General features: G+C 46.9%; 1 protein-coding gene across 1 annotated transcript; it reads left to right on the top strand.

Moving 5' to 3' along the window:
• The first annotated feature begins 8,971 nt into the window (after positions 1 to 8,971).
• On the top strand, positions 8,972 to 26,153 carry LOC104380403 (CTP synthase 1). The gene is given in 19 exon segments (XM_086625942.1): positions 8,972 to 9,073; positions 9,393 to 9,558; positions 9,944 to 10,114; positions 11,107 to 11,207; positions 12,355 to 12,471; positions 13,900 to 13,983; positions 14,225 to 14,305; positions 16,014 to 16,165; positions 17,509 to 17,641; positions 19,082 to 19,170; positions 20,054 to 20,148; positions 20,703 to 20,765; positions 21,624 to 21,667; positions 22,602 to 22,698; positions 22,969 to 23,024; positions 23,109 to 23,205; positions 23,474 to 23,533; positions 23,536 to 23,617; positions 25,899 to 26,153. Coding segments are annotated over 19 exon segments (1,875 nt in total). The 3' UTR covers positions 25,984 to 26,153.
• Positions 26,154 to 27,417: the final 1,264 nt, after the last annotated feature.

Genomic DNA, 27,417 nt, shown 5'->3' on the forward strand with positions numbered 1-27,417 from the left:
CCTGTTGGGACACTTACACAGTGATGTATATTAAATAAAAATAAAATTTAGTATAGTATTAGTATTTACTACATAGTATTTAAATAAAATTCCAGTCTTTGGCACATCCACAGAAGTGTCTTGCATTAGGGACGAGCGTGACTTCACATCCCCAGACCTCCTCTGGGATTCTGGCGTTTCCTCGCAGCGGTTTTCTGTGACACACAAGTCTCCTATGGACCAATCCCACCCAATCTGACAGCAGTGATGGCCTTTGCGTGTGGCAGCCCGGTCCTGCCCAGATGGCACACAGACCCAGCGCGAGGAGAGGGCTCAGCTTCTGGCCTTGACTTTGTCATGCACTACCGAATACACTGCGCATGAACACACACACGGACAAGCACATACCTGAAAAAGTCCCTCTTGGATCAAGGCTTAGACATGATGGCAGCCAAAAAGCTGCTGGGGAAACAATGATCCTGGTGTATATTTTAAGGTAAAACGTGGCAGAGAATCACTCTTATTCTCTTCTCGGACTTTTCTGTTGAGGATAGGAGTTGCAACGCGTGCCTGCGCAGCACCTCGTGTCTTCCTCTGGGCCTTGGCACACCTGGCTAGCACAAACAGCAGACACTAAAATAACCCTTGGTCACACTCTGTTGATGTGCTGTACATTGCAAATAATGAGACCAAAACCTGTTTTGCCTCTTCCTTCTTCTGCTCCATCCCTGGAGACGTTCAAGGCCAGGTTGGACAAGGCCCTGAGCAACCTGATCTAGTTGGAGATATCCCTGTTCCTTGCAGGGGGGTTGGACTAGATGACCTTTGAAGGTCCCTTCCAGCCCTAACCATTCTATGATTCTATGATTCTTGGCACCTCGCTGCTTTGCTGAGCATCCCTGCCCTGCTCCGCAGAGGTCATGCCTCACGTTTCCTAAACCTGACTCTTCCCTGAGCGATTGCATTATCTTCTACAGCACCGAGCCCCCTATTTTCTGGCTGGCAGTGGCCTTTTGTTCCCATGCAGAAGGTCCCATCACAGCAAATTCTGCCCATTTATCGAACACCTGGACAGATGAGCTTTCCTGTGCTTTATCACAATGGCAAGACATGCATGACTGACAAACGCACAAGTAGCAGGGACGGCTTGTGTTTGCTTGTGGAACCTGCTAGCACACCCTGGCATCCCAGGGTGAGGTCACCTACATAAATGTTCCTGCAGATCTTTCACCTAGCCCTTTCACCTCTCTGTGCTGAGCCACTTCTTCAAAACTTCGTTCATTACCACGACCATGTCTGATGAGATGCTCTGTGAGGTAATTTTGCAACAGCTACCTGTTGCTGCTAAGGAAAGGGAACAATTAGTCTCCTTGGTCAATAAGAATCAAAAGTGTTACCTGACAGCAGATAAAATTTAAGTCTTGAAAATATAAAACCAATAGTCAGTGTACGAGGATTTGGATGGTGCCCTGAGAGGCATCAGAGAAATCCTCCTGATGGTCAAGCTCACAACATTAAAGAGGCAGATGTAAATGACTGTATGGAACTATGACAGGCTAAAAATATTAAAGGCAGATGATTCAGGGCAAATCCAACTGGCACGTTGCCTGGGGATAGCAATTTTCTTTTCCCTATACCATTCTTCTTCTTGAACGACTCACTACGAAGTCCTTGTACCAGCTGTTGTTGGTCACTACTAGAGGCAACTTACTGGGCTAGAGGACTAGCAGGCTGTGGATTGTTAGGAAACCTAAATTACATGGTTCGTGTACAAGGACCAGCCAGCTCTCCTGGGAGCAGATGTAATTAATTTTTGCTCAGTCATGCAGGTAGAGAAGAAGCTCTTGATAATCTTAGCTCTTGTCCTTGCACGCCTCCGTAACAGACTGCGTGGCAGCTGGCCTCGCTTCTCTAGAGTGCACAAGCTGGAAACCCCGAACGCTGGAGGAGCTGAGTACACCCCTTGGGCTTAAAACCGTCTACCTGGTTTCTCCCCTCAGAAAGAAGGTGTTCAGTAAAGCTCCCACTAGCACAGCACCCCTCAGAGAAGGACGCTTCATTTTTGCAAAGGAAAATGTCTCATTCCGAGTCTGCAGCATCTCCATGTGTGCCATCTGCATGAGTCTTGCTGCAGACTGCACCCGCACCAAGCAGTGGCCAGCAGCTCAGTCAGCATCCATCGCCCCTTGAACAGCAGCTGGCTTGGGCAGGTCTCCGTTTGCTTCACGTAGGAGATGCAGCCCTAACTGACATGAGGGGAACGATTCAGTGCAGGTCCAGGCCCCATGGCTGGCCAGTCTCCTGAGTGGAGGTCAAGCCTCATCACTTTGTGACTCCAGATAGGGAGGACACAGGCTCAGAAGTCACGGGCAGTCAGTAAAGACAACACAGAGTTCTAATCCCCTTTTCATTGCGGATATCAAAAGATTGTCCCAAAAGGGTCAAAATCCTTGACTCCACCTTACACAGGAGAAACTGAGGCACAGAGCTGTGACACAACCTCCCTGGAGTGAGGATGGAGAGCTGGTCTTAGTCCAACACTATGTCCAAGGGCAGCACAGGCTTCATCACACAGAGATGGGTGCTTTAATGCCCAGCACACACTGTCTTCTGCACTGGCAAAACTTTTTCATCCCACCCACCCCCCTTTCTGGTGATGTGCTGCCCTTTCTCGGCCAGCCCTACTCACTGCTACCCTCTTGTTAGGTCACAGTCCTCCGATGAAGACGTTTCCTTCCCAGCATGGCAGAGCTCCGCAGCACCTCAGTGGGTTCACTCCTTGCTTCCTAGGAAAGAGACTCTTCTTCATGGAGAAAAAGAAGGAAGAGGCCTGAAGGCAAAGAAACCCTGCCTGAAAGAATCCAGACCTACCAGGAAGGATCACAATTCCTCATTCCCAGTGGGACAAACTACAGCGAGTTGGAGATGGCACCGCAGAGACTGACCCAGAAGGGCACTGCCAAATCATAGAATCATAGAATGGTCAGAGTTGGAAGGGACCTCAAAGATCATCCAGTTCCAACACCCCTGCCATGGGCAGGGACACCCTCCACTACACCAGGTTGCCCAAAGCCTCATCCAACCTGGCCTTGAACACTTCCAGGGATGGGGCATCTACAACTTCTCTGGGCAACCTGTGCCAGTGCCTCACCAATAGCAGCTAACCCCCAAAGACCATGTGGTGCTCCAGTACTCGGACCCGACAGCAGGTCTGAGATCCCCACACGTGTCACCACTGCCTGGTCCGTCCCTTTGTTGCCTCAGAAACTCTTGGTTTACTGTTCAATTCCACCATCTAGTGGGCTTTTCTGGAGAAGACACAGAGCAGCCATCCGCTGGGCAAGACGAGAGGACGAGAGCTGCCACAGAACTTGCTGTACACTGTGCACCTTCCTCATACAGCTCTTATTCCTACATTATTTTGCATCTTTTGTAGGATCCGCCCAATCCTCTTTGTTACTCAGGGTAACAGATGTGTTTGATTTGCATTTTGGTGAAAACCTGATCAAGTTCAGAGCAAAACGTAGACTCAGTAAAGGACTTGAACACTTTTACACAAACTCTGCATTAAACCTGCACATGGAAACCTAAAGGAGCCATTCAGAAGACCCAAGGGGAACGTCCTGCTATGTGGAAGTGGGCATGGACCCCAGCTGTAAAAAGAGATTTTCTTCCCAGATCAAATTCTGTATGGTCTACTTGACACTTGCCAATGACTCCACATCACCCCTGTTAAATTTCCGACAGTGAAACATCAGGTGAAATCCAGTGGCCAGCACACAGGGAACACCAGATGTTAAAGAGCTTCTCCAGTGTGTTCCAAGGCCTGGCTGACCACTGCAGTAGCTTTGGTCCATGTGTTGATAGGAATTGGTCAGAAGAAACTGAAAAATTGGGATTTTCACAGTCTTCTCTGCAGAAAAAAGAGCAGTGTCGTATCTCAGGTAGTACACACCTCCATTACTAAGAGAGAACTGCCACCTCCATCACTGAAGAAGCCTTTTAGTTGACATCTGGATCACAGTAGAAACTATATCATCACCATTTCAGCAGCCACAGAGTAAAACTGAGGATGAATCTGGAGAAGGGCGGGTGGCAATTGCTCTCACATCTTCATTTTTAGCTGCCTGCAACATTCTGTATTGAAAACCAGCCAAGAATGGTTTCCACAAGTACTCAGCATGCGGGATGTTCCATCTTGCCAACGGGAGGCTTTGTGCACTCCTTCAGGTGAAGGGTAGCAGTCAGATACGTTCTCTGCATAGCATTTCGGGTTGTTCCTTGTGGTTTGCAGTACATAGCGGTGGCAGTGCCACACAAACCAGCTGGATCTGCAGGAATTACTGCTTTCTGCAGATGTTTTGGTGTGCCCTGCACAGCGCAGAGGAGAGCAGAGGGGCGGAGGAGCCGCATCTCCTGCGCGTCTGCGAGCGGTGTAAATGCTTGTTCTGGTGCACGGCTGGGTAGTGCCAACGCCTTCCTGTCTGGGAGGGTGCATTGGGGTAAATGTTCGGCAGTTTTCTGTGAAGTTCTCAAACTGCACAGCACAGTCAAAAAAACCCAAAACCAAAACCAAAACAACAACAACAACAAAAAACCAACAAAAAACAAACAACAAACAAACAAACAAAAACAAAAACTAAAACAATACAAAAAAAAACCAAACAAAACACAAAAAACAAAAACAAAAGACTTAAAACTACTACGAACTGTAATAAGGGCAAGCGGTAGGGTTTTAAGCAAAAGAAAAGGGCATCTGATTTTGCAAGACTTGGAGGATTTGGCTCACCCCAGATATCATATCAAGCTCTTAGGGACAGGTCAGAGCTGGCTTCGGGCTAGGTCAGAGCGGGTGGCAGAGTGCTGGGTGGCAGCCAGCTGATGGGACTTAAGCCAGGAAGGAGAGGGAGCAAGCGTCCAGCCTGTCCATGCCAATTCCAGCCTTCTGCAAAGCCCTCTGCTGCCACCAAGGGACAGGACAAGGTGGATGGGATGGTGTCAGGGATGTCCTCACCCACACTGTTGTCGTTTGGGGCATGTGGAGGGCATTTGGAGCAGGCAACCGTCAGATGAGTATGAGCTCAAACCCTCCCAGCATGATACGACTGAGACAGGTGTTAAATGTAAATACTAGACATGTGCGGTGATGTGCAATACCGATGACAATAAAGACAAAATGTTTTCTCTACAGTGCTCCTGGGCTGGCACCGAGCCCGCATACCTGCCAGACTCCTCTTCACAGGGTCTCGGCCAAGCTCCTGGATATCCCATCACTGTCAGGAACAGTGCAGGGGACATCTTTAGCTGCTTCTTTCACTGGTCAGAGCAAAGAAGAGTTACTGGCTTGAACTGATCTCCCATTCTCAAAATCTTGGTGCAATAGGTCACGTTTTCATCTTGAGGAGTGACCACGCTAAGAGGAGGCTGCAAAAGTCCCGGCTGCAACAACTGTGTTCATCCTTACTAGAGAAGAAGACACTTCTTGGATGTCAGTCATCCCTTCTCGGGGCACCTCCACTGCCTGCAACAGGAGTGTAAACCACCTCGGGGGAACACGTCTGTCTGAGGGCACCGAATGCCAGGTCAGGCACATGCAATGCCGTCTCTGCTCGACTTTTCTTTTGAAACACAGGTTTGTTTCGATACTTACAAAGTATTGCTCATCACACACCACCCAGCAACTGCTGTGTGGTACCACCTAGGCAGAGGGGCTTCCTGCTTCTCGGGTGGAACTAGAGCCAAGAAATAGGGCAAAGCCATAGCTGAAACGCTTTATTTTGGCAGCAAGATCTTAGAATAGAGGGTAGATTTAGATTAGATCTAATGAAGAAATTCTTCCTTCTGAGGGTGGTGAGGCACTGGCACAGGTTGCCCAGAGAAGCTGTGGCTGCCCCATCCCTGGAGTGTTCAAGGCCAGGTTGGATGAGGCTTTGGGCAACCTGGTGTAGTGGAAGGTGTCCCTGCCCATGGCAGGGGGGTTGGAACTAGATGATCTTTGAGGTCCCTTCCAACCTAAACCATTCTAGGATTCTATGTATACAGGGCAACAGTGTGACTCAGGTTAGTGGACAACTGGCTCACACCTGAAGGCTTAAGATAATTTCTGCTTGAGCCTTAAAGGGTGATCATTATTAGAGAATGCAGAAATGGAGGCTACAAAGGCATAGCCACAGTGAAAAAGCGGAACACTCCCATCACCTCCAGCACCGTGGAGACAGCCCTTGGAAATAGCAGGGAGAACATCATCAGGTACACACAAAGTGGGGATGTCACCTACCCCACCCTCTCACATCAGTCCCTCCAGCACCGCTGCCAAGGTATCTCCCAACACACTGAGCCGACTTCACTGTCCGTGCAACAAAACAGTGCACACATCACCAACATGCAACATTTTGCACTGACATGGCAAATAAAACTCCATCACCTGCTTTAGAATGCTTGTATACATTTTTATTTTTCACCTGATAATTCCCCCATATACTTTTCGGGTGGATTTACGAGGGCCTGTGGGAGCAGGATCGACAGGCCTCCTTTCGCTTGTAGATCAGGGCTCGCATCTTGCGTATATTACGATTAGGCAAAGCCAAATTTCTGAGGAATTTTCAGGTAATCAAAGACAAAAATGCAATATCAATGATGAACAAAGTGAACTTGTGAAGAAAGGCCTTCACTTGGAAAGAAAACCCTTAAATATACCTTTCAGAGAAAACACAAATGCCAATAGCTATAATTGGGATTGAATACAATATAATAGTCAATGTATCAATATATCAATATAATAATATATTATATAAAATATAATTTATTACAGTTCTCATCATCATTAATAGTATGTACATATAATAGCATAATAAGCATTTCCCTGTGTCAGTAGGCACCTAAACAATAAGGAAGCTCAAACGAGCATTCAAGGATTCCAATATATTCTTTCCTCGCATAATCGCTGTAACACATTAACGTTCCCCAGAACTATGCCAGCCCTCTGAGCAATGCTTTCCCATTAATTTGTTCTGCTGTGAATCAAATCCTGTTAAACAAACAAAGTGGATCCATTTAATCTCATTTGACATTTCTGAAAAGGAAAATATTCACAATTTTTATTTTACTGAGAGCTGAGAACAAGGCATTATAAGGGCAAAACTTACTAAGGGCAAAGCTAAGGGTGAAACACCACCACCACTCTTCCCCTGCTTCTCCTCCAAAAAGTTGATGAAATTTTGCATAACTTGAGATATTTGTGATTTGACTTTTCTGAGTCACTGTTGTTCCACACCATTTATTTAATGTTCACAATAGCTCCCACTGAGTGTAGTTCTCTCTTAAGCACCACTGGATATCCGACCCCTGAGGCCTTAATTAGGCACGGAGGGAATGATTTATGTGTTGAAAAGGAGATGCTCACAGTCAGGTTACATACACCTCTGAAAGTAAGGACTTGCCTTCAGTCACAAAGCAGTTGCTACAGGCAGATATCTTATGCCCCACTCATGAAATGGGAAAAGCTGGGACATCTAGACCCAGCCCTGGAGCAGCTCAACGTCCCTGTGCCTTATCGGGGCGTGCCACCAAACACCCACAGCCAACGCACACAAATGGTGCACACACACCCCCCCACGTACATCTGTGCACGCTCACTGTCACCTCTGCATCAAACCCATCACCACTCCTTCCTTGAAAAGGGTGTTGGAAACAGACGTTCTTCTCACTTATGAGCTATTTGCATAACAGAAGAAAGCAAGAGGAGGCCTTCATGGAGAAAGGAAGCAGCACTGCCAGGCAATTCTGAAAGCAAATTCTGGCCACGGCGCGCCAGCAGCAGGGGGAAACCTCCCGCCTGTGCGGAAGGCAAGAGGCAGCTCTGCCCATAGACCTGATCAATATTTGGGAGAACATGTCCACGGAGAAATATGCTGGCAGGCCAGATGAACATTGGAAGAGGAGAAGACTGACAATGAGAGAACCCATTCACTGTGAACCATAGAATCATAGAATCATGGAACGGTTTGGGTTGGAAGGGACCTCAAAGATCATCCAGTTCCAACCCCCCTGCCATGGGCAGGGACACCTTCCACTACACCAGGTTGCTCAAAGCCTCATCCAACCTGGCCTTGAACACTTCCAGGGATGGGGCAGCCACAACTTCTCTGGGCAGCCTGTTCCAGTGCCTCACCATTCACAGGCTGCTTCTGACATGCACAACACCTACCGAAACATCAATCAGCTCTTTGGAGGCAAAACCTGCCGAGTATTTGGGTTGGGAAGCGGTATTTTTAATTCCTTAAGTCATTGGAATACGCCGTTTGTGCAGCCAGAGAACGCCTCTGGCTGCGAGGGCTGTCGCATCGGCTGCGCAGAGGGGTAAGCCGCTTCACGGAGATGGGAGAGCACAAATGGCGACAGAGGAGCCGGAAAGGCTGAGGCGCTGAGGAAGAGGAGCACCGACAGCCACCGCAGTGAGAAGCAACGCTCTTCAAACCGCAGGGACCTCACCGCAAGGGAGATGCACGACAGGAAAGGAAAGTGGGATAAAATAGGAGCCGACAAACAGCTTGAGGCAGCATTAGGGAATTTCCCAAACCCAGGAGATGCGAGGATTTATTTCCTAAGACTGCACTTCCACGCAGGCAGCCCCGTTTGGCACAGCGCAGCGGGCCGATTGAGGCACGCACGGCACAATTAACCGCTGCCCGTGGAAAACCTGCGGGAACACTTTGGGTGGTTTATGACCCGGTGTGATCGAGGGCGTGGAAAGCGGGAACCGTGTGCGGAGCGTCAGGAGCAGCGTCCGGCCAGCGGAGCGGGCTGCTCTGTCCGGCGGCAAAGGGAAACCCCCGCGCCCCGCGCACGGCGGCGGCCACCGGCGGCAGCCCCGGAGGGCGCTGAGGGGCGGGGCCTGGGGCGGCGCGGGGCGGGGCGCGGGAGGTGCCGCTCCTCTCCCCACTGCGCATGCGCAGAGGTTGAGCTGCGCCTGCGCCTGCGCCGCGCCGGCCCCATGCGCTTCCCCGCCGAGCCGGCTGGCAGCAGCGCGGCGCGCGCTCTGCTCCTCGCGCCGCCCGCCACGCACCCTCCGCGCGCCGCCCCGGGGGCCCGGCGAGCACCGGTGAGGGGCGGGGGGGGCGGCAGCGGGCGGGGCCGCGCGGGCTCCCGGGGAGGGAGGGAGGGAGGGAGGGAGAGGGGGGCCGGGTGGCGGGGGCCGCGCCTGCGGCGGGAATTCCTGGCGGGGGGGAAGGGGCGGACCGGCTCTCGCTGACAGGCGGGAACGGCGGGAGGAAGGCGCTGACAGGGAGGGCATGGCGGGGGGCGGTCGCTGACAGGGATGGCGGGCCCGGGGTTCCTGCGGGCAGCGGGTCTGTCCGCTCGTGCCCGGGGCAGAGCCCTCGCTGAGGCGCTGTCGGTGCCAGGCAGCGCGGCAGATGAAGTACATCCTGGTCACGGGCGGGGTGATCTCGGGCATCGGCAAGGGCATCATCGCCAGCAGCATCGGCACCATCCTCAAGTCCTGCGGGCTGCATGTCACCTCCATCAAGATCGACCCCTACATCAACATTGACGCCGGCACCTTCTCGCCCTACGAGCACGGTGAGTGGCCCCGAGCTGGGCACCGGGCTCTTCCAGGTGGGCTCCAGGGCTGGCTCTGCCTGGAAGGACCCAGCTCCTTCGCCTGGCGCAAGAGTTTGGTCCCTGTCAGTGGTTCTGGACTGACTGGTGGGGCTGATCGTGCCACCAGCGAACAGCAGAGATGGTTCTCTGGTCTTTCATCATTGCAGCCTGGTTGAGGGATCCAGTCCTCTTAGTTGTAGAAGGCTTGTAGTTTTATTAGCCACTCCTAAACTTGCTGTAGCAATCAGACAAGGTGTTTCCTTCCATTGGATTCTTCCAGCTGCCGCAGGCAAACCCAACAAATTGCTGATGTGGACCGTTTCCCCTTGACGTGTGCGTTTGCGCCTTTTTCCGTGTGCTGCAGGGGAGGTGTTTGTGCTAGATGATGGAGGGGAAGTGGACCTGGACCTTGGCAACTATGAGCGCTTCCTTGATATCCGACTCACCAAGGACAACAACCTGACCACCGGGAAGATCTACCAGTATGTCATCAACAAGGAGAGGAAAGGAGACTATCTTGGCAAAACCGTCCAAGGTGCTGTGAAGCTTTGTTCCTGCTGCCTAGAAATATATTCTGTGTTTCTGTCCTGGTTGGATGCTTTTGCATTTCATAGAATCATAGAATCGTGGAATGGTTTGGGTTGGAAGGGACCTCAAAGATCATCTAGTTCCAACCCCTGTGCCATGCGCAGGGACACCCTCCACTACACCAGGTTGCCCAAAGCCTCATCCAACCTGGCCTTGAACTCTTCCAGGGATGGGGCATCTACAACTTCTCTGGGCAACCTGTATGTGCCAGTGCCTAATTTCATCCTAACTTGAGGTCTTTGTTATATGCTGTCCTTGCCATGTTTTTTGTTTGTTTGTTTTCATAAAAGGGGAAGTAGAAGATGTGCCAGTGCAGGTGTAGTGGCACGTGCCATACTGAATCAGGTTACCTGTAAGCTCCTCAAAAGTTTCCAGTGCTCAGCAACATGCTGCCTATCGTTGGGACTATATGCTGGACCTGGTTCCAGCTGTCTAACATAGCCAATGGTAAATGTGAACTGACTAGAGACCAGCACAGCTTGGATTATTTGTTAGCTGGTTAAAATGGTTATTGCTTTTGATAACTGTCATGTAATTAGAAAACCCAAAGGATCTTTGAGGATCAGATCAGTCCCTTCCCTTTTTAAGCATCCTCCACAGCTGGTTTGGATAAGGACTTTTACCGACTGTTTAAAACAGAGTAACTCTCTCTCCTTATAGCAGAGAACCGTTTGTGCTTGAATCCTGCAGCTTAAAGGAAACGTCGCTTACATGTGTTTAAATCGAGGCAGGATTACATTTCCTGCCAAGGCACTGCTCTTGAAAACACAGCCAAGAATAATCACTTCAAAAATGCATACTTCTGTAAAGACACGAGTCGGTGCTGAAGTGATAGGGGAAGCACTAGCTAGTTAGTTTCAATAATTCGCTCTGTAAGGAGTTAGAGGGAGAAATGTGCATGGGTCGTGGCTTTTACCCTTGCCTGACTTTCTTTTTCAGTTGTTCCCCACATCACAGATGCTATACAGGAATGGGTAATGAGGCAGGCACGAATTCCCGTAGATGAAGATGGCATTGAACCCCAAGTTTGTGTGATTGAGGTTTGTAACCTTAAAAAAAAAAAAGAAAAAGTTTTGCTTCTTGTATGGAGTAAAGTGAACTGTATGCATATTTTGCATAATAAAATTTTTTTACAGTAATGTTCTACTTTGCATGCTGTCAAATTGGTTAAAAATCCCCCCTTGCTAGCCTCTCTTATTTGGTTGAATCTTTCGAATGCTCTGTTTCTGAATCCACATCTAGAAAGACGTAGGTCCTGGACAGTTACATTTTTGAGATGCTTTGCTCTCTAGTGTAATGTGAATTAGTCTATGGAATGAATTTTAGCTCTTTTAAGTACATACTGAAGTCTGAGTTAAGCATGCTCTGCCCTCTTCTCCCTTAGTGGATAGAAGGAGGGTGGGCAAATCACCCTCTGGATGCAGTTGTCTTTCCTCCTCAGCAGTAAAGGCAGCCTGGAGCTGACTAGCTCAAGCACAGCCCTAGAGAAGGGAATCGCACAAGTCAGCAGTCACAAACTCCGTTCAGTTTCCTGCGCGTGGCACGGGATCTCCTGCTGCCAGAGGAGACCGCAGACTGGCAGGATGTGCTAATGCAGGAGAGCAGGAGCTGGTCAGAGTGCCCGGGTCATGGTGACCTGGGATTCTCCCTGTGGCTTGAGTGCCAGTTTCTGTTTCAGGATTCACAAGCCGGGATCCTGAAGTACCTAGGAGGCACGGGAGGCTGGCTGTGCTCCAGAGAGTGCCTCGTGTCGCTGTTCCGGCGTGTGCCCAAACCCCACTCCACATAGTTACCATAACAGAAAGTTTGCTTCTCAGTGCCACCTCATGTTCATAAACCATAATTTTAACACCTAAATGTTTTCCCTGAAGAGAGAATACAGGCAAAAGCAAATGCCTCTGGAGAGGTGCTGCCCATATGAGAAGCAGTTTTTCTTGAGGCTTTTGATTTTTGGGGAAATCATGAAGGTAAAGTAGTAGCTGGGGTAGATTGGTGGCTGTGGTAGTACATAGAACTGGCAAATCCTGCTTTTCATATGGGTGTTGATGCTCCTTTAGGGAATCGGAGGGAGGTGCTGGGGAGATGTTTAGTGTCCTTTTACGTGTCTTTTAGCATGCTTTGGTGTACAAATTCAGTAGGTGATGTTTTGGTGCTAACTTTAATTCTAAATGTCTTTGTCTTCTTCAGCTTGGTGGGACAGTAGGCGATATTGAAAGCATGCCTTTCATTGAAGCGTTCCGCCAGTTCCAGTTCAAAGCCAAAAGAGAGAATTTTTGTAACATCCATGTCAGCCTCGTTCCCCAGGTAAGGACCCAAAATGTTTTGATGGTCAGGAGTTTCCCCAATCCAAAACTTGCTTTCTAAATATATATTTCTGAAAGGCTATCTCTATAGGCACTGTTGTATTTCTATATGTAGAAACTTCTGGAAGAAATGCAGAGACTGTATGGTTACATATTTAAAAAGATTTGCAAGAAGCGAAGGGAAACTTCAAAGTGTGTAAATGTGTAATAAATAGTTGGGAGTAGCAGCAAATGCAGTTTTGCATCTTTAACTGCTGTTTTTCTCTGTGGAATTAATTGTCTCCTAGCTTTTGCAGGTAAACTTGCTTTCCATTTGCATAGCCTTTCATTTCTGCAAAGCTAACAGAAAATTTGGTGATACAGCCAGACTGCACAGCCAGTTGGACTTATTAATCAGATCATATTCCAAGCTTTTTGTGCAGTTCTTTAATATTTCTGTTGCTGTGTGCCTTCCCCTCCCAAGATTTACATTAGCTGTAGTTCATTAAATAGGTTGAGTTAACTTTTGCAATTTCAAAACATCATACTGTGTTTTGAAATACAATCTGTTCGGGTTTTTTTTGTTCGCGTTTTTTTCCCCCTATACAGTATTTTTAATGTAGGTTTTGATCTTTAACAGTGATTTCATGGGCTTTCACGTCTGACTGCTATGCAAGCCATAACAATCTGAGTGGCAGCTGCCCTTGTTTCAGAGATTCAACTAAGAAAAGGTGTTATGAAGCAGTGCTATGATAAGAGTCAGTTAATTAGGAATCACAAAGAAAAACAACGTATCCTTATGTGCCAAGTCGATGGGTGAGCTCCGGTCGATATCAAAAACATATGAAGGTGTTTTAGGCCATATAATGCCTGATACAACCTCGTCTGTATTATCTGCTCTGCTTTTGGAGACAATTTACACTCTTAACCAAAGAAAAAAATGTGCACTGCAGGAGTCACTGCTGAAAAAATCCTTCCATGGTTATGTTAACAGTTTTGGGGAGCATGAGTATGCCTTGTCTCGGAACTGGGTTTGACAGAGCAACTTGATAGCTACTGGAGTGCAGATCAGTCTTCGTTCTCCTCTTCTCTCTCTGTCTTTCTCTTTCTGTCCAGGCCAGGTGTTTTATGGAGAAAAAATTAGAAATAGAAAACATGAGGTATTTGGAGAGAGCAGTGGATAAAAACCCTAAGAGCTCTGCTCTCTCCTTCCCTCCCTGTAACGCATACCTGCTTACTGTACAGACTTGAGCTGTGGTTTCTGCTGGTTGCTTTTAGTCTTTGAGATTAAAATAACACTATACAGAGTTATTTAAGGTTTGTGAATTGTCCAAGAACTGAGTAAAAATTTTTACAAGATCAGTGGGGTGGAGAGTCCCAGTTAGCCTGATGTGTCATTGCCACGTATCATCATAATTTGATATACCAACTTGTGCTCTTCTCTGACCAGCCAAGCTCTACAGGAGAGCAGAAGACTAAACCCACCCAAAACAGTGTTCGTGAACTCAGAGGTCTTGGTCTCTCACCAGATCTGGTAAGGTTTGCTTCGTGGCTTTGAATTTGAAAATGCACTACTGGCATGTTGCGACAAGATCCAAGCCCAAATAATGCTTAGGGTGAGAGCTCGTGTCTATTAATAATAAACCAGTAAAAGTAACAGAGTTGGGTTTTTTCTCCAAGTCACAGAGACTGCAGAAAGCTTTTTTAGAGCTTTGTTACACGAATGTCTAGTGCTTCTGTTTTGCTTCACAGCCTTGATGTTGCTGTTCTGTTAGATTGTTTGCAGGTGCTCCACTCCACTGGATACCTCAGTAAAAGAAAAGATTTCCATGTTCTGTCATGTTGAACCTGAACAGGTAAAGATTGCTGTCTGCACTTCCTTGCAATAAATATTCTAGTGGTTTGTCAGACGCTGAGTGGAGTTTGATCTGAGCGTGGCGTTTTTTGTGTTCTAGCTGTGTCTTTTGTTAGCTGCATAATTCATTTACTGCTTTGTCTTACCTACATTCCTTACACATGTAACTCTGGCAAAAATAGTTCTTTTTATGCCAGCACACAGGTTTTCTTATGAAGTGGTTAGCATGGGCTTAGAGAATTCTGTGGAATCCGAGGTATTTTCTGAATAGTTGGCTTTGACATTAGTTATGCTTCTACGTTCCTTCTGTGAATGCACAAGAATGGGATTTTTCAGTATTAGAGGCCAAAGAATAGTTGCTCAGGTTTAAAGGATACAGGAATGTATTTTGTACACTGCTCTTTTCATGATATTATTCTTCTGCCCGAGATTGCGTGAGGAGAGATTGTACAGAAAAGCTGAAATGGTGTTTGAGAGAAGCATTGCTTCACTTCAGTGTTATGTGATATGCAAAAATTCCATGTTAGCATGATTCTTCTTGTACTGAGACTACTCTGCCTAGCACAGTCTGAGCTCGACCTTGGAAAATCATCAAACAGTCTGTAGGCTAAATGCTACCACTTCCCAATCCAGCTGGAGCTTGAAAAATTTGGTCCTTTTGTGGAAGACTGAGTATCACTTCACAATTCCAGGCTCTGTCAAGTCAGCTTTACTTGTTTCCCATACAGCAAGATAAATCTGAGCCTTGTAGCTTCAAATGTGACCTTCAGAATTAGCTGGCAATAACTGGCGTGTCGGCAGTACGATATCCAGCTCCTGTTGGCCAGGAATTGAACGGAAGCTGATGGTCACTTCCGAGGAAGTTTAATGCAGTTTTACACAGGTGTTTCTCCGACTGCAGTTGCACTCGAATGGAGAAGTAGATACTATTGACTGTCAAGGAGCAGAGTTTGCAGCCTGGAGGGTTTTACTGGTGCAGTGTTGAACTCTGCTTTCCTTTGAGTCAGGAGAAGTGATGATTTAAAAATAGTTGTGCCAGTATATTTTTGACCCTTAAAGTACAGTCTCACTGTTGATGGACAGGTGGCAGTTGTCCAGAGCCGTCTTTCCTTCTCTGTAGAAGCCCATTTCAGTGAACTAGAACCATTGACATAGATATTCCTCATGGACCTAAAAATTCTTTGGTTGTAGTTGTTTAATCCTAAGTTTGATGTAAAACTTGTTGTTGTATTGAGATGACAGATTTCCCTGGACTTTCATCAAACTGCGAACCCTGGCTAAGAAGGACAGTGGTGGGAAATGGGGAAGCTGGGCTTGTGGGCAGTGGAACTGTGGTTTCAGTGAGGATTACCAAGCAGCTGTATCACAGGAGAAATCTCTTGGAAGCGTTGGGTGAACTTCGCCATAAGCTGGCATAACTGGCATAGCAGCTGACTTTCTTCCTGCCAGGTTATCATGTTAGAGCCCTTCTCAGAGAGCTCCAGGGAGCAGTAATGCCTGGGAAGTGTTGAAGGATGACCTTTTCAAGTATGTGGAAACAAGTACTGAGCTATCTGTGTGTTGTTATGGTATTCAACAGATGTTATTTCCTGGAGGTTTAGGTGGTCATATGGTTGTCTGCTAGAGATAAAAGCTCTCTTAATATCTGTCTAAAAATAATTGCACAGGCACTTAGATCTGTTTTAGTGACATTCATATTTTATGAACAGGTCATCTGTGTTCATGATGTCTCTTCCATCTACCGAGTTCCTCTGTTGTTAGAGGAGCAGGGAGTTGTTGACTACTTCAGACACAGACTTGACCTTCCCATTGAGAGGCAGCCCAGGAAGATGCTCATGAAGTGGAAGGAAATGGCTGACAGGTGAGCTGCACCACTGGGCCTATTTTAAATTAAGACTCCAGATCAGTTTCTCGTCTTGGTTATTAGGTGATAAGTTCAACCATATTCATGTTCCTCAAGCATTCTCATGTGGTCAATTTTTTTTCTTCTTTTTTTAGTGCAAAAATGCATTTTCTTTCTAGATGTTTCTGTTTAAAAAAAAAAATTCTTTAACATGAGAATCCTGTAAGATGTTACTGAGTTCCTTATCTCGTGTTGGTAGTGTACTATGTCAAAACCAGTCTGAAGTAATTAAAAGATGGACAGCTCTGCCCTCCCCTTTTCTACAGAAAAACCCAATGACATTACAGAGTGTTGAAATCCTTTATGTAGGCATGTGTAGAAGTCATCAGGAGCATCCAGAAAAATGTATCTTTTGAGTATCCTTTCAAGCCAGTGAAACAACTGGTTTGTAACTGTTCTGTCTGAGACTCCTCCGACATTGGTTTTTTTTTTCTTGTGGGGAATAGAATCATAGAATCATGGAATGGTTTGGGTTCCAAGGGACCTCAAAGATCATCCAGTTCCAACCCCCTTGCCACAGGCAGGGAAACCCTCCACTGCACCAGGTTGCCCAAAGCCGAACAGACTCCGTGTTGGTGGGAGATAGTGAATTGAATCTTTTCAGCTGGCGTTCAGGCCCTTTCTGAAGCCACAAATATGTTTGCCTTTATACGCACGACACAAGCCACCACTTTCAAGAACACTTTCTTTCGACAGGGAAAGCTCCTGGTAACCAGCTTGTGTGAAGGTACATGGCAATTTTGAAATAAACTTTAAACAATCCCTTAGCTGTAGCCAGGAATGCTGTGTCAATCCCGTGCTGTCAGATGCTGCGGACTGAAAGTGCAGGCAGCAGAACCCTGGCGCTCTGGAAGTGCTTTCTGTGTGTCTAGCTGCTGAAGTGAGCTCGCCCAGAAGCAGCGTGGGAAGATCCTGTGCAGGATAAACACCGCAGAGTCGTGCTTTGATCCTCTCTCCTAATTTACTGCAGGCTTTGAGTCTAGTACAGTGTCCTGAAGAGACAGCTCGCATCTACTCAAAATGGCTTTTCATCATAAGGAGGCATGAGTTAATTTATACATGACTTTCTGCAACTCTTTGTCATTTTTTTTTCTTTTCCTTTGTTCTATTCTTGCTTTCATGTTTTTAAGTCATAATTGTTACAAAAGGTCATCTCTTCCAAAGTCGTCATCTCTGTAGTTGGACAGATTTTCAAGAGCTCAACTGTTTATATTACTTGAGAAGCTGAATAGAATGTAAGTGATTCTTGCCCCCATTTCGAGTTAATGACTAAATATCCCTTGTGTTTTGATTTTGTTTAGGTATGACCGTCTCCTTGAAACATGTTCCATTGCACTGGTTGGCAAATACACCAAGTTTTCAGATTCCTATGCATCTGTCATTAAAGCACTGGAGCATTCTGCACTGGCTATCAACCACAAACTTGAAATTAAGGTAGGGAAGGGCGTGTGTGTTAAAAAACCACAAAAAAACAAAACAACAAAATAAAATTCCCCCCTCATACTCCTTCCACCAACAGCACTACCCATCTTAATTAAGTTTTTCACAAACCCGTAGACAGTAAGGGAGAGTTGATTCTGCCAGTGAACTTTAAATTTCTCCTTGAATTACAGCATCAAAACATCTCTTGCCAGGCATGAAACAGCTTCAGAGCAAAGCAGCCTTTCATCCTGTGAGACACACAGGACTCTTCAGTGCTCGGTGCTGTGTGCTGGACCGTGATGGAGCAGCAGATGTATTGGAGGAGGGGACTGTTCACTGTAACTTTTCTGGCGGTTGTTGAACATGACCCTTTTTTTAGGGCTGTTGTTGTTGTCTTTGTGGTACTCACAGGTTTTAGGATATTTCTGCCTCAGACTTTATTAAGGTTTTAATGCTGGTTTGGCTGCACAGGTGCTTTTTAAGGGTTGTAGCTAGATGCTCAGAAGAGGTGAAATATGTATCTGTTGTCAGAAATTTTACTTTCATTTAAATGTCCAGCCGTTTCATGATGCTGGTGAGTCACGGACGTAGGTGCTTGCTTTGTAACAGCACTGCTCTACATTTGGGTTACCATTCAACTTGCAAAATCAGTAGAGGAGAAAAGAAGAAAAGCAAGTAAGACTGGTGAAGGGTAAACCCTGCACACGCGTCTCTGGGTAGTTCCTGCCACAGCTGTGTTTCTATGGTTCAGATGGGCAATGGGTTCTGTGAGATCTTACGTTGGTTTAAAGAACTGGTTAGCAGTATTCCAAGCTTTAAAAAAGAGAAAAAAAAAAAAAAGCCAAGACAAAAATGGTTGTTCAAAAGAGTAAGCAGACTGCCAGAACATTCAGCTGTTCAGAGAGACTGGAATACTGGAGATGAGAAACTGGAAAATTTGCATTTTTTTCCATATGCAACATTGGTCATAGCATCCTTTAATTACCACAGCCTGTGTTTCACCGTGTCCTGTTTGTTCTCCAGTCTCTCTTGAAGATTAAGCGAAGTACATTTGATGAGAGAGCGATGCCGTTGTTTTCTTGCTGTGCGGCTGTGTCTGTCTGCGTAGCCGTGTGCTCCCATCTGACTGTGCTGCACTAAGGCTTCACATTTAAGGAGTCTGGGTCTTATGGACATCAGCTTCATTTATGTCACAGCAGAGCTGCAGAGAAGGGAAGATACCAAACAAAATTCTGTTTGTGCATCTGTAGTATGATGGTGCTGGAAAGCAGTTTTGTTGACTAGCAGACGGGAAGTCAGCCCAGAAAAAAACATAAGCAGGTATCTAGTCAGAAACAAATCCAGACCTCTCCAGGAGGAATGATAGTATCTTAATTTAATAAGAATTAAGGAGACTCTGTATTTACACTCTTGTGGCAGTATCTCATCATCCTTTTTTGGATTTCTTCCCAGTATATTGACTCTGCTGACTTGGAGCCAGATACTCTGCAGGAAGAACCTGTCCGATACCATGAAGCATGGCAGAAGCTGTGTGGTGCTGAGTAAGACTCTTAAGCTCTGGCTGTTTCTTTGGACAATGTCTGGTAAACTTGCTGCTTTTGACAGTTTTGGAATTAAGAACCTCACTGGAGACTCTCTTAGGCGCTGTACCAGCACACTCTGACATTGCCCCAGATACCTCTCAATGAAATTTAGAATAAGGTGCAAAATGAAGAATTGTGAAAGGCAGCAGCAGGGGAGATGATCGTGCAGATGAGGATGTGCACAGGCTTGGGGAAATGGAGTGAGAGGAAATAAGGGGAAAGGATAGGCACTGGCAAAGGTTATTAAAGCCAAAGAGAGAGGACAGAAGGTGTAAATGTGGTACAAAGTTCTTTAGGAAGAAAGCATGAGAAGGGAAAAAGCGTTAGGATGCAGAAGAGTGCTAGAGTTAGCCCAGAAACCAAGAACAAGTGGGGCTTCCTCAGGGAAATAGGCTTTGGGTGGAACCAGGAGAATGAAAACCTTGGGCAGGATTTGGTGTCCGTGTCCCTGCAGTCAGGATGATTTGGCACAGGAGCCAGCAGCTTCCTCAGCATGGCCTGGCTGGGCGATCCGTTTGCAAACATGTTTGGTGCAGAGCACCTGGGTCGTGCCCCATGAGCCATTCTGGTATTGTAACCTGCGTTGTATTTGGGATTTCTCTGGAAGGTAAGATGTGCCTTTATAAAATGCTTCCCTGAAAGTTCTGTGACGTTTTGCGTGGCGGCTCGTGTGAAGCACGAAAACCCTGCTGCAGGCAGGCCTTGCCACGTGGGGAGCTTCAAAGCCCTTTCGGGAGTGAGGTCATGCAGCCCAGTATTTTATGGGAGAGGGGTGGTACCTGGCTGGGGGGAACCGTGCTGGTGAGCCCTGCGTGAATGGAATCTTTTCATCCTCATGCAGCGGAGTTCTGGTTCCTGGTGGATTTGGCGTTCGAGGGACAGAAGGCAAAATCCAAGCTATTTCCTGGGCAAGAAAACAGAAAAAACCCTTCTTAGGTGAGAAACACGTTTCATCCATAAAAAGAAATAAAGAACAGGAGGGGTTAAACAACAGCCTAACTTGTCTGCAAGAGCTTTCCTGATTTTCGTGAGTACCTAGACTGTGGAATTTTGAAGATAATGGGCTGAGGAAGGCAGTGATTATGCTCAGCTTAACTGGGCAAGGCAGCCATCATCTGGAGTTAGCTCCCAAGGGGTCAGAGTTGGCTGGGATGCGATGACATGGAATCTTCATAACGAGGGGGCGGGAGTCTCAGAGGAGGCTGCTGTGATTGCGGCACGAAGAAATATGTGACTGCATGATACGGGATGGACACAGTGAGAGGTCGGAAATGGTGTGTGAGCAGAGTGGCTGGGGAAGGGAGGTGTGGAGTAAAACTTGTCAGAACTACTTGGTACAGAGTGACCAGACCCCTGAATCCGAGCCAAAGGTCTGTCTCATCCAGGTTTTCCTCTGGCTCAGGGCTGCTCTGTGAAGGTGTGTGTGCTTTGGGGTAAGGCTCAGGGGTCCTTGTCCTGACTTGAGCTGTGTTCTGCCTTTCCTTCTGCAGGAGTTTGTCTGGGAATGCAGTTAGCAGTTGTGGAGTTTGCACGCAGCGTTCTTGGTTGGCAAGGTAATGCCATAAACCCTTCTTGGGTTTTGTTCGTTTCTTTGGTTGCTTGATTAATACCTGTAAATTTTCATTTCTCATTGGTAGGTAGATTTAATTCTTTTCCTAGGCCTGTAAAATTCCCCATCTCCTTTGCTAATCCAAAGGAAAAAGAACAATTTCCATGTCTTACTCAAATAAAAATGAATGGAGTAAGGCATGCTTATAATGACAGAAAACTTTCTGTTGCTTAGTGAGGTTCATCTCCTGAATAAAACACCTGAGTGGAGTTGTGCCTATGAGTGCTGGACATCCTAAATTCCCATGATAGCCAGTGGGAATGACGACCAAAAAGCACTTCAGCTGACCCTGCAGTTGCACCTGCTTCAGTGAGCTGAATTGCTGGGCTCCACTGCTGGAACTGACTCGGTCCCTGTGGTCAGAACTCCCTTCACAGGGTGCTACATCTAGCTTCTCCGCCTGATTCCGAGTCTCACTAGTAGTGACGGAAGGGGAAAACGTGTTTCTCGGAGTACTTCTGCTCCCTTCCCCCTCCCTGGCTTTATGGAAAACATTCTCAGCTGTTGAACGTGCGCTTTTCCTGAACGACCCTGGCCCTCGCTTTCAGTACCGATTGCACTAGGCTGGGTGCCCCAAGGTTGCAGCCTCCAGGTAGTTTCAGAAGTTCACATCAAACAATGCTGACAGTCCTTCTTCTGCTGTCAGAGCTCGGTGCAGGTGAGGGGCTCAGCACAGTTCATGGGGCTGCTCGCCAGAAGTGTGGGGACGAGACACAGCTGTACCTGGGGAGGGAGGTCCTGCAGTTGCATGTCATGGTTATGGAGGACTTGGTGTTTCTGATTGATGAATGTGACATTGCAGATGCTAACTCGACAGAATTTGACCCCAAAACTGCTCATCCAGTGGTGAGTTTATGGCAACTTGCTTGCAATATCCTTGCTGTGCTAGACTTCTCTGCACATACCTGTTGGTACAGTTAGGAGCTTGGATTATTATGTCTTGTGGCTTTTAAGTCTGTCTTCCATCATTTAGTAAAAATCTGAAAAGAAAATGGCTTTGCCTAGTTAACTGTATGGCTGCTTCATAGAAGATTGCAGTGCTTATTATAGGTGAAACACTTTTTTTTATTATTTTTGATTACACTTTTTTGTAAAGCAAGGTGTTTTCTGAGAGGTAAAAGGGTCTTAAAGGGCACTTTGAAAGCTAACTGGTATCACAGAATGAACGGTAAAGATTTGGTGATATCCAGATTCCACTGCGTAGCTGTTTAATTATGATCTCAGAAATTAATAGAGACAGACGTGAATTCCTCGGAATGTTTGCAGACACATTTCTGAACCTGCGTATCTTAGACTAGGGGCTCCATGTGGCCTGTCCAGGGTCCACCATAATGACTGGCTTTTGCTATAGTTTAAAATGCTGCTTGAAAGGAAGAAGTTCTCAAGAAAACAGCTTATGAAGTTATTTACCAAACTATTAGTGATTCTGATTTGGGGATTTTGTTTCTGTAAAGTTGCTTGTTTGTTTGTTTAACATGTAGTTCAGTAAATAGCACATGGTGTGTGGGATCTGTGTAGGCTTTGACTGAGACCATTTCCTATGCTAAAGCTCCTGAGCACCTGCAAACCTTCCAAATGTTCTGTACAGCCTTTACTAGAAAAACTCAACTAAACAATCTAGTTCTGTTTGTCTGCCTTGTCAAGACAATGTTCCTTGGAGTGGTTTGCTTGTTTTCTGTATGGATGTTGGGTTCCGCCCCCCCCCTTTGACATTTCAGAGTCTGCCTGGGACTGTTACTCCTCCCTCATTCCCACCTCCCTGTCTGAATGCTTTTTGCAGGTCATAGACATGCCAGAACATAATCCTGGGCAAATGGGTGGGACCATGAGGCTTGGCAAGAGAAGAACACTCTTCCAAACCAAGAATTCAATCATGAGTAAGGCATTTCTTAGCTCTTTTGGAAGTGTTTCCTGGGAACGATGTGCATCTAAGGTGGGTATGGGGAATTGAGACCTGGGGATGTCAAAGCGTCCTTGAATGGTCAGTGTTTGCAGACTTTGTTCTGGTAACAAAATGGAGATCTGTGAGTTTAGTCCCCTCTAGAAGTGGCAGATTCTGATGGATGCTCTTCATATGAACTTGTTTGCACAATGCCAAGTTTTAACTGTTTGGCATTTACTCTAAGAAATGTCTCTATTTGGTGTAGGGAAGCTGTACGGAGATCATGATTTCTTGGAAGAGAGACACAGGCACAGATTTGAGGTAAAAATGCTGTTGGAGGTGTTGAGCTTTTCTATGTAATCCAAACACAAGAGATCATGGGTTTTCTTGCTTCTGGTCTTCTAGGTCAATCCAGAATTGAAAAAGTGTTTTGAAGAGCAAGGTTTGAAGTTTGTAGGCCAGGATGAGGAGGGAGAGCGCATGGAAGTGGTTGAGTTGGAAGGTGAGTACTTAAGCCATTAGTCTGTGAGTGCAGGTGTTTACAAGGGAAAGTGTTCAGAGGGTAATAGAGGAGGTGGGACCAGTCCAGGCTCTCTCAGAATGATTCCATCCATAAAATCGAAAAAAGAACCCCATGTGCCTGTCCATTTAGGGACAAAAGGCAGGATAGAAATGACACTTCTTTCCCATCATTAGGGCTTCAGCATGATCAGTGCTTTCAGCTGCACTTAAGAGACTTGACATTAATGATTTCTGTTTCTTTTTCTTAGAGCATCCTTTCTTTGTTGGCGTTCAGTATCACCCTGAATTCCTCTCGAGGCCAATTAAGCCATCCCCCCGTACTTTGGCCTCCTCTTGGCATCTGCAGGAAGACTCACGCATTACCTACAGAAGGGCTGCAGGCTCTCGCCCAGGTAGGTTGAAAGAAGACACCAGTCAGGCTTTTCACAGGGCAGTGCTGCTTCCTACAGGATAAACTGGAGAATCCTCTTGGCACAGAGTTACTGCGAGGTAACCAGGGGGTATTTGCTGCACCTCTTCTTCCCGCTCTTTCTTTGAGCCTTTTCTCTTGCGTTTTAAGATTGACTGTGATGCCACAGAGCTGCCCCTCAGTGAGGTCCCGACTGCAGGGGGAGCAACTGCAGCCTCGTGTTGTCAGTCCCAGGTGTTTGCAGACACTGCAGCTAAAAGGATGACTGGAGACCTCGTGGGCTTTTCCCCACGTTCCTTGTACAAGTCCTAGGTACAAGCTGGTCCTTAAGAAACTTGTTCCCTTGCTGGTTTAAAGAATGGGCTCTCGTGGTTGCAGCTTCTCTCTTTCTTTTTTTTCCCCTGCTGACTTTAAGCTTTCTTTTGTCTCAGTTTGCAAATGTTTTAGGTAGACTTCATGGCACGCTTACTTCCTTCTGCTGCTCCCTAATGCCCTGCAGTTCTGCTCAGCAGTCGTGGCAATATGCAACAAACAAACATCACTTTGATAGTGACCTGTTTTCCTCCTTCCAGAGGAGAACACAGAGGATTTGCTTGTGTAGTGGGAGTGCTAATGTGCACTAGACAAAAAAACCTCAAACTAAATGCAAAAGAGAAATAGCACTGAATGTATTAGACAAAAGCAATGCAGAAAGTATTGGCCTTTCTGGGTTGACCTGCAGTGCAGCTGCATCACAGCTGTGATGTGTCGATGTCTGGACAACAGCTGTCAGTGTGCTCTGAGGAGAGGTTCTGTGTGAAGATGCCTCATCTCAGTGTTCCAAGTGTGGAGGGACAGTTTAATTTCCTGCTTTTGCACATTTGAGTTTGAAATGGCCTCTCACAGCAGAGGAGCTGAAGTTTCCTCTCTACTGCAGCATCCTAAGTTAGTGCTATCTGCTGTTGGGGCCTTTTGTGATTGTGGTCATTCATTGTTTCATGTTTAGCATATAATCTAAAAATATTGGTGGCAGCTGTAGCCCAGCCCGTGCTTCCCTTTATTCCTGTGCCCTTGTAACACGTTACCAGGTTTCCAGGTTGGTCTCATCGTTGCACTGTCGTGGAGTTTGCAGGTGACACCAAACTGGGCGCAACACAACAGCCATACACTTGAGGATGGGATCACTGTTCAGAGGGACCTGGGCTGGAGCAGTGGGCCAACAGGAACCTGATGAGGTTCAACAAGGACAAATGCAGAGCCCTGTATCTAGGAACCCCTTGCAGTGACACAGGCTGAGACCAAGCAGCTGGGGTGGTCTTGGGGGGGCAACAAACTGAACGTGAACCATCAGGGAAGACAAACAGCATCCTGGGCTGCCTGAATAAGAGCACAGCAAGCAGACAGAGGGAAGTGATCATGTCTCTTTACTTGGCATTTGTTAGATGACATCCAGAATATTCTGTGTGGTTTGGGGTCACCCAGTACAAGTAAATGTTGATAAATTGGAGGGGCTTCAGTGGAGGGCCACTAAGACAGTCAGGAGGTTGGAGTACTTGCCCAGTGAGGAGAGGCTGAAGGAGCTGGGCTTCTTCAGCTAGAGAAGGGAAGAATTTATGGGGGACCTGAGAGCCCACCAGCACCTACAAAAATGTTCTCAAGAAGATGAAAACAGGATCTTTACCGAAGTGCCTGGTGGGAGGATGAGACACAATCAATGGACATAAAGTGAAATACGAGGGGTTCTGGCTGGATACAAGGAGAATCTTTTTCACCATTAGATCAGTCACGCGTTGGCGCAGGTTGCCCAGAAAGGCTGTGCAGTCACTGCTCTTGGAGGATTTCAGGATGTGACTGGAGAGAGCCCTGAGCAGCCGTGTCTGATCCCTGCGGTGTGATGGTCCTCAGGTCCTTTCTTGTCCAAATGATTTGTGATTCTGAAAGAGCTCTTTAATGGATTAAAGGCAATCAGCTGTTACTGGGAGGCTGAAATAGAATTATGCGTGGTTAACCGGTATCCTACTTCCTATTTATTGACTTTCCTTTAGAATAATTTACTTTATAAATCGCCCATTATACGTACCATCATTTTAATTCACAGACCTTAAAACTGATGATGACTCAGCCCTGTGTCCAAAGGGACAGCTACACTAGGAATTTTGTGTGCTTTGCTTTTCAGCCTCAGCCAGCAGTGCTTCCTACCAAACCCTGCTAATTCCTGATTGATGCAAAACTAGTTCTGTGAAGTACTTGAGCTCTGTAATCCGAAATCTTTCTGAACCCTGCAGGGACACCTACAGCGACAGAAGTGGCAGCAGCTCGCCTGACTTGGAGATAACGGAGCTGAAGTTTCCATCAGTAAATCATGACTGATTCCTGGTAACTTTTAATGACCTCAGTCTCTTTCCTTATGGAAAAAATTCTTTGCCCAGTCTTTCCTCCTGGCATCTGAATGTTTCACATCAGTTGGTAGAAAACTGGCACACCACGAAAAGCGCTGGTGCTCGCACGCGTGTTCCAGCTGTGCTGAGGGATGCATTAGGCCTCAGTCTGTGTAACAGGTGTGGGGGGTACTTCCTGTGCAAATTAACACACAATGAAGTGTAAAAATACACGGGGAGTTTGAGATTAAATTCAAATAAAGCAACAAAGCACAAATACGGCACGCATTCCTGGAAATGGAGGCAAAACTGAGCAAGGGGTTACTGGATTTAGAAAGTTTGGTGTTTTGGGAGCAATCTCTCACCTTTGCCAAAGAACATTTTGGAAGTAGCCGCTCTCTCCTGTCTCTTGAGACAGCAAATTTCTCTGTCAAACCAGTGGACTTGAGCTCTGAATTGTAGTAACTGCTGCAGATGTTGTGAGGATGCGAAAACTGGATGTGTGTCATCCAGTCGTGGAGGCACTAAACCCTAGCGTTCCAACTCCACCTGCACGAAAGGTCGGAGTTCTCCCTCACAGTAGGTGATCCGGATGTAGCACTTCTTCCCACTGCTCTGGCTGGTGTGGTGTTCTTGGAGAAGTTAAGCAGTGTTTGTGCACACACGTGTCGAGTGAGAGCAGGGGTTTATTGCTCAGTGCCAGGGGACCAAGGATGTGCAGCTCTTCCCTCTTCCCCTTTCCTTCATAACACGGATGCTTCCAAAATTAACTGCGGAGTGAAAATGAGGGTTAGCCTGAGCCTAGCACAGAAGTACCTCCCCATCCCTGGGCACGGGACAGGGCCTTTGCAGTGCTGAAGATAGCTGGGGTGGCCAGGTGTTAGGCTGTTCCCACATCTGGTACAGCAGCAAATTCAAAGCTCTCTGTGAATTTTTATCCTCCTGAAGATATCCTGAAACTTCGGCTTGCTGGCTGTACCCGGTGTGCTGCCTCATGTCACAAGTCTGGGTGCTGCATAGACACCTGCAGCTTGGAGACTTGTCCCCAAAGGAGGAAACTGTAGGGAAAGTGCCACTGGCATGTGTGGCGTGTCCCCTGCCCAGCTGACTGGTGCACATCTCTGCTCAGCTCTCTCAATAGCTGCAACATCACAGTGATTTTCCTTTGGCACCGGCAGTGGGCAGGGCTGGGAAGGGCATGAAGATAATTCTTAGCTCAACAGTGCTTACTCCCTACGTTTTATTTAAATGTTGACTTCTAGAAGGAGCCTGCTTTCCTAGGGGTATAATGCAGCACCTCTGCTCTGGAGACAGGCTGAGAGAGTTGGGGCTGTTCAGCCTGGAGAAGAGAAGGCTCCGGGGAGACCTTCCAGCACCTTCCAGTACCTAAAGGAGCTACAAGAAAGCTGGAGAGGGGCTTTGGACA

The sequence above is a fragment of the Tauraco erythrolophus genome, chromosome 24 (genome assembly GCF_009769465.1).
Source record: "Tauraco erythrolophus isolate bTauEry1 chromosome 24, bTauEry1.pri, whole genome shotgun sequence".
Classification (NCBI taxonomy): domain Eukaryota; kingdom Metazoa; phylum Chordata; class Aves; order Musophagiformes; family Musophagidae; genus Tauraco; species Tauraco erythrolophus.